Genomic DNA, 12387 nt, shown 5'->3' with positions numbered 1-12387 from the left:
CTTGGCTCACTACGAGCCAATCACCGACGCGTTACACATTATTCCAACCAATACAAAGTATGATACAGTAGTGCAATACGTCATGACACTTTCTTATTGGCTGGTAACCGCCACGTTGTCACGTAAACGCGCATCATTCCAGGCAACTTTTCCCAGTTCATACACCCTCGCGTGTCACTGCCAAGGTGCGATGTTAGGCACGAGGAGGGAGGAGTCAGGGTAACATGGAGATCATAAGGAAGGTGGTGCTGAAGACATCAATGATAAACGTGGCTGTGTTATGGGTCTGCACTGTGTGAGGTGGTAGGCTCCACAAACAAACAAACAAACAAACAAACAGTGCGCGAGCAGCTGAAACAGCTCACACCAAGCTGGACATAAGGACTAAAGCACGGCATCAACTTCACAGAATAGAATAAGAATTGATTTATTCGTCCCACAGTGGAGAAATTTACATGCTACAGCAGCGACAAGAGATAAAACAAAAATAATCATGAAATATAGTAAGAACAAGCATGGGTCTAAAGGCGCTAGCATGGTTGCCGCGGCTGTCACGCCGGTGTCGCACCGTGACGTCAAAATGACGTTTCAGGCATGGCACTTCCCTTGAACAGACGGCGCAGCGCGTTGTCGTGCACCAGTCGATTTCTGTAACTTGGCGGCACCACCAACAAAAAACCGGATGGACCAATGTGAGACCGGCTCAGTGAGGAGGTGCGTTTGTACAGGCAGCTGTATGAAACTGCAGTGAAACAGCACAGGGAGCACGTAAACTCCCCAAACTGATGCACAGAGATGGGCAGAACTTTGGGGAAAGAGGGAGAGTTCTGTAAGAGAGTGTGGAAGAAGCTACGGGACAGATATGTGAAGGCAAAGAATAGGACTCTGTTGATGCCGGGGGCTTCAAACCTTCACCTCTATTAACTGAATTAAAAACTTAAAATGATCTGAAAACTGCAGCAGTATCATTAATTTCAGTGTTCCTGCTCTTGACAGCGGCATTGTTTTCTTCTCCACTTTCATGGTTGTAGAGTAGTTAGCGGTAACCTTCACGTAGCAGCGCCACCTCTGTGAGGGAGAAAATTGCAACTACTGGCGCAACGACTTGCGCCACTATACATGGCGGGCACGAAATCGTGACGTCATCAACACCGCTCGCGCTAGCAGACGCAGCAACCATGAGCCTTAACACCCTCTGGCACCCCCATGGCACCCTCTGGCACCCCCCATGGCACCCTCTGGCACCCTCTGGCACCCCCCATGGCACCCCCGTAGCACCCTCTGGCACCCTCTGGCACCTTCTGGCAGCCTCTGGCACCCTCTGGCACCTTCTGGCACCCCCCATGGCACCCCCGTAGCACCCTCTGGCACCCTCTGGCACCTTCTGGCACCCTCTGGCACCCCCCATGGCACCCTCTGGCACCCTCTGGCACCCCCCATGGCACCCCCGTAGCACCCTCTGGCACCCTCTGGCACCTTCTGGCACCCTCTGGCACCCTCTGGCACCTTCTGGCACCTTCTGGCACCCTCTGGCACCCTCTGGCACCCTCTGGCACCCTCTGGCACCTTCTGGCACCCCCGTAGCACCCTCTGGCAACCCTGTGGCACCCTCTGGCAACCCTGTAGCACCCTCTGGCACCCCCATGGCACCCTCTGGCACCCTCTGGCACCCCCCATGGCACCCCCGTAGCACCCTCTGGCACCCTCTGGCACCTTCTGGCACCCTCTGGCACCCTCTGGCACCTTCTGGCACCTTCTGGCACCCTCTGGCACCCTCTGGCACCTTCTGGCACCCTCTGGCACCCTCTGGCACCTTCTGGCACCTTCTGGCACCCTCTGGCACCCTCTGGCACCCTCTGGCACCCTCTGGCACCTTCTGGCACCCCCGTAGCACCCTCTGGCACCCTCTGGCAACCCCGTGGCACCCTCTGGCAACCCTGTGGCACCCTCTGGCAACCCTGTAGCACCCTCTGGCACCCCCATGGCACCCTCTGGCACCTTCTGGCACCCCCCATGGTACCCCCGTAGCACCCTCTGGCACCTTTTGGCACCCCCATAGCACCCTCTGGCACCCTCTGGCGACCCCGTGGCACCCTCTGGCACCCCCATGGCACCCTCTGGCACCCCCCATGGCACCCTCTGGCACCCTCTGGCACCCCCCATGGCACCCCCGTAGCACCCTCTGGCACCCTCTGGCACCTTCTGGCAGCCTCTGGCACCCTCTGGCACCTTCTGGCACCCCCCATGGCACCCCCGTAGCACCCTCTGGCACCCTCTGGCACCTTCTGGCACCCTCTGGCACCCCCCATGGCACCCTCTGGCACCCTCTGGCACCCCCCATGGCACCCCCGTAGCACCCTCTGGCACCCTCTGGCACCTTCTGGCACCCTCTGGCACCCTCTGGCACCTTCTGGCACCTTCTGGCACCCTCTGGCACCCTCTGGCACCCTCTGGCACCCTCTGGCACCTTCTGGCACCCCCGTAGCACCCTCTGGCAACCCTGTGGCACCCTCTGGCAACCCTGTAGCACCCTCTGGCACCCCCATGGCACCCTCTGGCACCCTCTGGCACCCCCCATGGCACCCCCGTAGCACCCTCTGGCACCCTCTGGCACCTTCTGGCACCCTCTGGCACCCTCTGGCACCTTCTGGCACCTTCTGGCACCCTCTGGCACCCTCTGGCACCTTCTGGCACCCTCTGGCACCCTCTGGCACCTTCTGGCACCTTCTGGCACCCTCTGGCACCCTCTGGCACCCTCTGGCACCTTCTGGCACCCCCGTAGCACCCTCTGGCACCCTCTGGCACCCTCTGGCAACCCCGTGGCACCCTCTGGCAACCCTGTGGCACCCTCTGGCAACCCTGTAGCACCCTCTGGCACCCCCATGGCACCCTCTGGCACCTTCTGGCACCCCCCATGGTACCCCCGTAGCACCCTCTGGCACCTTTTGGCACCCCCATAGCACCCTCTGGCACCCTCTGGCGACCCCGTGGCACCCTCTGGCACCCCCATGGCACCCTCTGGCACCTTCTGGCACCCCCCATGGTACCCCCGTAGCACCCTCTGGCACCTTCTGGCACCCCCCGTAGCACCCTCTGGCAACCCCGTGGCACCCTCTGGCACCTTCTGGCACCTTCTGGCACCCCCTGTAGCACCCTCTGGCAACCCCGTAGCACCCTCTGGCAACCCCGTAGCACCCTCTGGCACCCTCTGGCACCCTCTGGCATCCCCATGGCACCCTCTGGCACCTTCTGGCAACCCCCGTAGCACCCTCTGGCCACCCCGTGGCATCCTCTGGCACCCTCTGGAAGCCTCTGGCACCCTCTGGCACCCCCCATGGCACCCTCTGGCACCCCCCGTAGCACCCTCTGGCCACCCCGTGGCATCCTCTGGCACCCTCTGGAAGCCTCTGGCACCTTCTGGCACCTTCTGGCACCCTCTGGCACCCTCTGGCACCTTCTGGCACCCTCTGGCACCTTCTGGCACCCTCTGGCACCCTCTGGCACCCTCTGGCACCTTCTGGCACCTTCTGGCACCTTCTGGCACCCTCTGGCACCCTCTGGCACCCTCTGGCAACCCCGTGGCACCCTCTGGCAACCCTGTGGCACCCTCTGGCAACCCTGTAGCACCCTCTGGCAACCCCATGGCACCCTCTGGCACCTTCTGGCACCCCCCATGGTACCCCCGTAGCACCCTCTGGCACCTTTTGGCACCCCCATAGCACTCTCTGGCACCCTCTGGCAACCCCGTGGCACCCTCTGGCACCCCCATGGCACCCTCTGGCACCTTCTGGCACCCCCCATGGTACCCCCGTAGCACCCTCTGGCACCTTCTGGCACCCCCCGTAGCACCCTCTGGCAACCCCGTGGCACCCTCTGGCACCTTCTGGCACCTTCTGGCACCCCCTGTAGCACCCTCTGGCAACCCCGTAGCACCCTCTGGCACCCTCTGGCACCCTCTGGCATCCCCATGGCACCCTCTGGCACCTTCTGGCAACCCCCGTAGCACCCTCTGGCCACCCCGTGGCATCCTCTGGCACCCTCTGGAAGCCTCTGGCACCCTCTGGCACCCCCCATGGCACCCTCTGGCACCCCCCGTAGCACCCTCTGGCCACCCCGTGGCATCCTCTGGCACCCTCTGGAAGCCTCTTGCACCCTCTGGCACCCCCCATGGCACCCCCGTGGCATCCTCTGGCACCCTCTGGCACCCTCTGGCAACCCTGTGGCACCCTCTGGCAACCCCGTGGCATCCTCTGGCAACCCCGTGGCACCCTCTGGCAACCCCGTGGCATCCTCTGGCAACCCCGTGGCACCCCCCGTAGCACCCTCTGGCAACCCCGTGGCATCCTCTGGCAACCCCGTGGCACCCTCTGGCACCCCCCGTAGCACCCTCTGGCAACCCCGTGGCACCCTCTGGCAACCCCTTCTCTTTTGCCGTTGTCGTTTCTCTTTTGCCGTTGTCGTTTCTCTTTTGCCGTTGGGATTTGCACTTCAGGGCCACCGTAGAATAGAAATAGAAAATACTTTATTAATTTTTTTTTTTAATCAAGACTTCTTGAGACATTGAGAGGTTTGCTGTAATCATTCGTCATTACATACAGTTTATGTTTGGGTTATTTTACAGACTACAAGCTGTTAAGTAGATGATATTAATATGACTCATTGAATTTTTTTCATAAAATGACAAATCTTTTTTTTTCATTAAGGACAAAAGAAACTTTGACAGTAAATAAAAACAACTGTTACTCCAAACCTAATTTATTTATTACAGTGTTTTTTAGACAACAACAGTTAGAACCATCTAAAATAATTACATCAATAATAATTTGTATCAGATCACAAGTGCAAGTAGTTAATATCAAATCTTTTCAAAAGACAGTTACAGATGCTCCACGTAATACTGACTGACAACACAGACAAGCACCGTCTTCGTCATCACCTTCATCCTGTCCAGCATCCAACACACACCCTGTCAAATACACTTAATATTTTACAGTGAGTGGTATAACATTTCTGCATGTATGTAAAAACAGATCCCATAACTTTAAATTAACAGGAAGAGAGATATGAGGCGACACTATTTCTCAATATATTCACATTCCTAAAAGCTCTTCAAAACATTTCCAGACAGCTAATCATCTGATGTGTTGTAAAAATCAAACGTGCAACTTTTTATAAGACTTGTGCTGTTGTTTGAAACTGTGCGACACACATGTGCTTTGAGTTAGGTTAGGGTAAACAGCCACTGTTCTCTATCAGAAATGTTACCTATAAACAGCCTATTGTCAAGTGTGGAGATGGTTCATTCACATTTTAGTCCCAGTGGGGGAGAAACGATCACCACAGCAAGGTGCTGTGAAGGGTTCTCAGTCCATAAAACAATGCCAGGAATAATCCTGATCCACTGCCTATTAATCATCTAAAGCTTAAATCTAAAGCCATGTAAAAATCAGACAAAAAAAAACATGCTATGATAACCAAACAAGGCTTTTAGTGGAAGGAAGTACCAGAAAAAGTTTGGGTTTGTTTTAGTGTTGGGTTTTACTTGAATGCCTCAAATGTTTGTGCTTCTGCGTAACTATAATCTGTAACAGAACGAGAAACGGCCAGTTTCTGTAATGTTTGTGCATTCTGTCTCCACTGAGGACCTCTCAATGAAATCGTTTGAGAACTAGAAATAAAAAGAGTTTCAAAGAATGTCTGCACTCTGCTCAGGAGTCCGGTGAATGCTTTTACTAGAGCTTACCTACAGCTCCTCTGATTTGAGCTGGTAGTGGAAAATTAATATTAGCATATACATGCAGGCACTAAATAATCTATAACATTTTCATGGTCCATTTAAGATTCACATTTTTTTGGGCTACAACATTTCAAGCTGATAATTCATTCTTATGAAGAGCAACACACGTCATTATTATTACATAGAAAGTTCTAATTGACAGTATTAAATAACATGCAAGCCAGAAGTTTAGTTTTATTAGGTTTTCACATGGATGCATCACTGAAACAGAATTCTGGAACCAGGATGACTGTCTGCCTTCTTACAGCAAACTGCCATCACTTCAGCGGTGACATGCAGGCAGTGAGAGGATGTTGGCATATGAGCACCAGAACCTGCTGAATCAAACACTTTGTTCAGAACCACAAGATTTAAGAAGTAGTTGGGAGATTCAAGGTCTTATTTACATGTATTTTGTCCTGTGACATCTGTTTAAGGGTTACACTCCTTTTTAGTTGTGTTCCACACTCCTGAATCTGAGACATCCCAGAAATATTCAGACACACACTGCCCGTCCAAAAAAGAAGGTCCCCACCTGGATTTAATTAAGCAAACAGGTAAGAGCCTTCCATTGGATAATTATGTTTCAGCTGGCAACAAGTTATTTAACCATAAGTGATGCAGTGAGTAGCTTCTCATTTCTAAAACCACCATGTCTGAAGACACATCCTGGGGTCGTGGAAAAGATGTTCATCTGGTTCATCGAGCAAAGGAAACATCGAAGCTGAAACTACTAAAAACTGTCAAACGCACCATTAAAAACTGGACGGATAGTGAGGGAACCAACATCTCTGAGGAAGAAATGTGGTCGGAAACAATCTTTATTGAGAGTGATCGGCGATCACTTAAACGTTTGGTGAAATCAAATCGTAAAAAAACACCAGTAGGACTCACAGCTTTGTTTAACTGTGAAAGTAAGAGCATCTCCACACGCACAATGTGAAGGGTTGGGACTAAACAGCTGTGTAAACTTAAGAAAACCACTTATCAGTGAGGCTGATCGTAAAAAAAGGCTTCAGTTTGCTGGGAGCATAAATATTGGACGCTGGAGCGATGGGAGAAGGTCATGTGGTCGGATGAGTCCAGATTTACTGTTCCACAGTGATGGGTGCATCATGAGGTCAGCTGACTACCTGAATATACTCAGTGACCAGGGTGTTCCATCGGTGGATTTCTTCTTCCCTGATGGCACGATCCATGATGACAATGCCCAGATTCATCGGGCTCAAACTGTGAAAGAACTTCAGGGAGCATGAGACATTATTTTCAGACATGGTCCAGACCTGAACCTCACGAAGAAGCTTTGGGATGTGCTGCAGAAGACTTTGCACAGCGGTCCCACTTATGGAAACCATCGGAGCTTAAGGCGGTCCAACGAAATATTAGAGTGTGGGACTTTGTTTTGGGACGGGCAGAGTCCATAAAGTCTGGTGTTGTGCGGCCACCTTTCCCGGCTGGACAAACCATTCAGAGACACATTTACATGTTGTTTTACACTAATTTAACAGAAGTACATGTCAAAACAATACTTTCTTAAAAGAAAGGCACACAAAGAACTACTACAACAAAAATAATCATGTGATATGGAATTAAATGACAGTTTAGTCTGAATTAGAAAGTGCTACATTGTGGAAACTGTCATGCGCAGTCTAAATGCCGAAAGTACAGAATTTGGCCAAACTAGCCTATATTGTGTTGCTGGGATAGTTAGCGGGGGGGCCAGATTCACTGACATAATGATTCATCAGGGTGCATATTGTCTGATCAGTATACCTAACCAACACAAATCCAGTTCATATCCACAGTTATTTTAGAGAAACATTAACATTTGACTAAATCTAACAGAAGGAACCGCTGGCACCTGCTCTGAATGGTTTACTCGTTTATGGCTAAGGTGATGGCCAGTCTCTACTGTCACATAGCTAGGTGGCCCCGGGTCTTTAAACAGGAATTCTGTGGGAGTTACGAACATACACACTGTGCTTTTCAAAACAGACTGGGATTTTCCTCCCTCCACTCTTGATTAAGTCAGGTGTGTGTAGTTTCAGCAAGGTTCCTTTGGGATTAGGACTTATTTAAACTGAGCCAAGACATCATTGAAGATGTTGAGGAAGATGTGAACATGATACTCCTTGAAAACCAGTGCTGGACGGAAGCGGACTGATTGTTCGCCACATCCTCCCAGGAGGACACCTGTCAATGACAAACAGTGTTACAGTATGTCTACACAACGGACATTCCTCTGTCTTGAATAGTTTTTTTTAAGTATTATTTTAGAATTTTACACTGTACCAATCTCATGCACACACACACACAGACGCACACACACTCACGCACGCACACACACGGATACTCTCTGATGCATGCGCTCTGATGCATGCGCTCTGATGCATGCTCTCTGATGCATGCGCTCTGATGCATGCGCTCTGATGCATGCTCTCTGATGCATGCTTTCTGATGCATGCTCTCTGATGCATGCTCTCTGATGCATGCTTTCTGATGCATGCTCTCTGATGCATGCTCTCTGATGCATGCGCTCTGATGCATGCTTTCTGATGCATGCTCTCTGATGCATGCTCTCTGATGCATGCTCTCTGATGCATGCTCTCTGATGCATGCGTTCTGATGCATGCTCTCTGATGCATGCGTTCTGATGCATGCTCTCTGATGCATGCTTTCTGATGCATGCTCTCTGATGCATGCGCTCTGATGCATGCTTTCTGATGCATGCTCTCTGATGCATGCTCTCTGATGCATGCTTTCTGATGCATGCTCTCTGATGCATGCGCTCTGATGCATGCGCTCTGATGCATGCTCTCTGATGCATGCGCTCTGATGCATGCTCTCTGATGCATGCTTTCTGATGCATGCTTTCTGATGCATGCGCTCTGATGCATGCTTTCTGATGCATGCTTTCTGATGCATGCTTTCTGATGCATGCGCTCTGATGCATGCTCTCTGATGCATGCGCTCTGATGCATGCGCTCTGATGCATGCTTTCTGATGCATGCTCTCTGATGCATGCTTTCTGATGCATGCTCTCTGATGCATGCTTTCTGATGCATGCTCTCTGATGCATGCTCTGTGTCCCTGTTTGCACATTCACACATCAGATTCTCTAAATGCTTACTGATCCCTTCAGCTATTCTTGACTACTGGTGTTACAAGCAGAATCTTAGCTTTGCAACATTCATTGTGTTGCCAGAACAGTGGCTAACCTGCAGGGACACATACTAAAGTTTCACATGTTTCAGGAGTTAATGAATGAACTCCTGATGCAAATAAAACAAAGTCTGAATGTCCCACCTTTGTCTCTGGCACTCAGCAGGATTCTGTCGCGGGTTGCAGCATCGCAGACGTCAATGGCGCAGAAGGTTCCCTGTCCTCGAGCTCGGCTCAACAGGCCCGGGTACTGAGCCTGCAGAGCAGATGAATGTGGGTCATGCTCACACACATCCAGGTCATGAACACACCGAGCATGCCCCTAACTGTAACAATATGAAGCAGGACAACTCATTTTCCACCAAATGTATTTCTAGGTCAAAGATCTATTTTCTGGCACAGTGATAGCAATGGTTGTCGGAATAAGAGAACATATTTTGGACCAAGATAACGATTACATTTTAGAGGGAATATGAGTAAATAACTGCTGGCAGGGTTGGAGCAAATTGATACTGTTTCCTGGAAGATGGAGTCATAAACGGTGCCGCTAACAACCGAACATGTTCTGAATCAGGATGAGCTAAAGGACTGCAAGGAATTCATTTTCCAGACACAAGCTGCATTATGCATATGGTTCATCCTCCATAGCTGCTTTGGTTGCACTGGAATGTGTGCATTGTGAATCTGAACAAATAATATGGTGAAATAAAAAAACAGAATCTTATGCAAGTCGGGAGCAGATGGAATAAGGTACCTGCAGCTCATAGAGGCCATTCAGCAAAGCTTTCCCAGAGCGGTTCACTTCCTCCAGAAGGTTTTCTCTACGGATCACGTTGAGAACCTCAGCCAGGAACAAGTTCTTTGATGGGTCACCCATCCATGTGTTAAAGATGCGGTACGGCTGGAACAAACACAAGCACATTCTCAGATCAAGCAATCTCATCTAAAGCTGAACAAAGGCCGAGCCCATTCATGTCATTGTACTGTTTGTCCCAGGAGTGTCAACGAATGTGTCAACATTTACAGTAGTTAACGTAGAATGTTCACCCATCTCCATACTGGCTATAAGACTAACATCTGGGATGACACACTTGAAGAAGAGCTGATGAGCTTTATCTCTCACATGGTAACAAAACCTTTGTTTTAGATCAAATCCAGGTGGAGCATTGGGATGATTACAGATGTGCTTTACAGATGTGCTTTTTTTCCTTATGTGTTCTGCTGGTGGTTCACTTAAATGTTCCTGGTGTGGGATCATAAAGTCTATCTTATCTTGTGACCTATTTTTCCGACAGATGAAACATAATGTAGTCAAATACAATGGTCATATTCTCTAGTTCCACACACAATATTCAGATGGTTGCATCTAGGAAATGGGTGATTATAGTTTGGACTCATGAATACTGTGAATAAAATGATGTGTCTTGCATGTTGAAAGGTCGCTGTTCAGGACAACATCAGTAGCATGTATCCTGCTGCTGTCTGTGTGTGAGGTGGAAGCTGTGCAGTAAAAAGACAAACCTTATCAGCCTGTAACTCGTCCCTGTGGTAGTAACCCCCAGTCAGAAGCTTTTTACTGAAGGAGACGATGTCAGCAGGGTCATCCATACCCCAGTGCTCATGGGCCCAAAACTTTCCTGTGCTTCCCCCACCAGTCTGGACTTCATCCACATGAAAAGCACAGCCATGCTGGGGAGATAAAAGGTTAACAGGCTATGACACGTGAAACTGACTAAAGAACACAGATTATCAATAGAAGCACGAGATAGGAGAGAACTGCCATGTTAAACAAATCCTCAAGTTTAGATCCCAGCAATGATGGAGGATAAAAACAAAGGTACACAACAGCACTGCTGTAGAATCATGCAGCTGTGGATAGTGATGCACAACAGCGATGCACATCAGCGATGCACAAAAGCGATGCACAACAGTGATGCACAACAGTGATGCACAGCAATGCACATCAGCGATGCAGAACAGTGATGCACAACAGTGATGCACAGTGATGCACAACAGTGATGCACAACAGTGATGCACAACAGTGATGCACAACAGCGATGCACAGCAATGCACATCAGCGATGCAGAACAGTGATGCACAACAGTGATGCACAGTGATGCACAACAGTGATGCACAACAGTGATGCACAACAGTGATGCACAACAGTGATGCACAACAGCGATGCACAACAGTGATGCACAACAGTGATGCAGAACAGTGATGCACAACAGTGATGCACAAAAGCGATGCACAACAGTGATGCACAACAGCGATGCACAACAGTGATGCACAACAGTGATGCACAACAGTGATGCACAACAGTGATGCACAACAGTGATGCACATCAGTGATGCAGAACAGTGATGCACAACAGCGATGCACAACAGTGATGCACAGTGATGCACAACAGTGATGCACAACAGCGATGCACAACAGTGATGCAGAACAGTGATGCACAACAGTGATGCACAACAGTGATACACAAAAGCGATGCACAACAGTGATGCACAACAGTGATGCACAACAGTGATGCACAACAGTGATGCACAACAGTGATGCACAACAGTGATGCACAAAAGCGATGCACAACAGTGATGCACAACAGTGATGCACATCAGCGATGCACAACAGCGATGCACAACAGTGATGCACAACAGTGATGCACAACAGTGATGCACAACAGTGATGCACAACAGTGATGCACAACAGTGATGCACAAAAGCGATGCACAACAGTGATGCACAACAGCGATGCACAACAGCGATGCACAACAGTGATGCACAACAGTGATGCACAACAGCGATGCACAACAGCGATGCACAACAGTGATGCACAACAGTGATGCACAACAGCGATGCACAACAGCGATGCACAACAGTGATGCACAACAGTGATGCACAACAGCGATGCACAACAGCGATGCACAACAGTGATGCACAACAGCGATGCACAACAGCGATGCACAACAGCGATGCACAAAAGCGATGCACAACAGTGATGCACAACAGCGATGCACAACAGTGATGCACAACAGTGATGCACAACAGCGATGCACAACAGTGATGCACAACAGTGATGCACAACAGCGATGCACAACAGTGATGCACAACAGTGATGCACAACAGCGATGCACAACAGTGATGCACATAAGCGATGCACAACAGTGATGCACAACAGTGATGCACAACAGTGATGCACAACAGTGATGCACAACAGTGATGCACATAAGCGATGCACAACAGTGATACACAAAAGCGATGCACAACAGTGATGCACAGCAATGCACATCAGCGATGCAGAACAGTGATGCACAACAGCGATGCACAACAGTGATGCACAACAGTGATGCACATCAGCGATGCAGAACAGTGATGCACATCAGCGATGCACAACAGCGATGCACAACAGTGATGCACAGTGATGCACAACAGTGATGCACAACAGCGATG

The 12387-nt window shown here is 50.1% G+C and overlaps 1 protein-coding gene across 4 annotated transcripts in view; it reads right to left on the bottom strand.

The window, feature by feature from the left end:
- Nucleotides 1-4743: 4743 nt before the first annotated feature.
- The window catches only part of abat (4-aminobutyrate aminotransferase), a 95325-nt gene continuing 87681 nt past the window's right edge, over nucleotides 4744-12387 (bottom strand). For all 4 annotated transcript variants that reach the window (XM_075454488.1, XM_075454486.1, XM_075454489.1 and 1 more), the window contains 4 exons: nucleotides 10460-10627; nucleotides 9693-9839; nucleotides 9083-9194; nucleotides 4744-7969 (listed from right to left, as the gene is read on the bottom strand). In XM_075454488.1, the coding sequence (XP_075310603.1) occupies nucleotides 7848-7969; nucleotides 9083-9194; nucleotides 9693-9839; nucleotides 10460-10627 (549 nt within the window). In that variant the 3' untranslated portion in view covers nucleotides 4744-7847. The remainder of the gene's footprint in view (nucleotides 7970-9082; nucleotides 9195-9692; nucleotides 9840-10459; nucleotides 10628-12387) is intronic.

The sequence above is a fragment of the Odontesthes bonariensis genome, chromosome 21 (genome assembly GCF_027942865.1).
Source record: "Odontesthes bonariensis isolate fOdoBon6 chromosome 21, fOdoBon6.hap1, whole genome shotgun sequence".
NCBI classification, from domain to species: domain Eukaryota; kingdom Metazoa; phylum Chordata; class Actinopteri; order Atheriniformes; family Atherinopsidae; genus Odontesthes; species Odontesthes bonariensis.
Note: the sequence above shows the minus strand (reverse complement) of the source record. Positions and strands in the feature narration are given on the sequence as shown.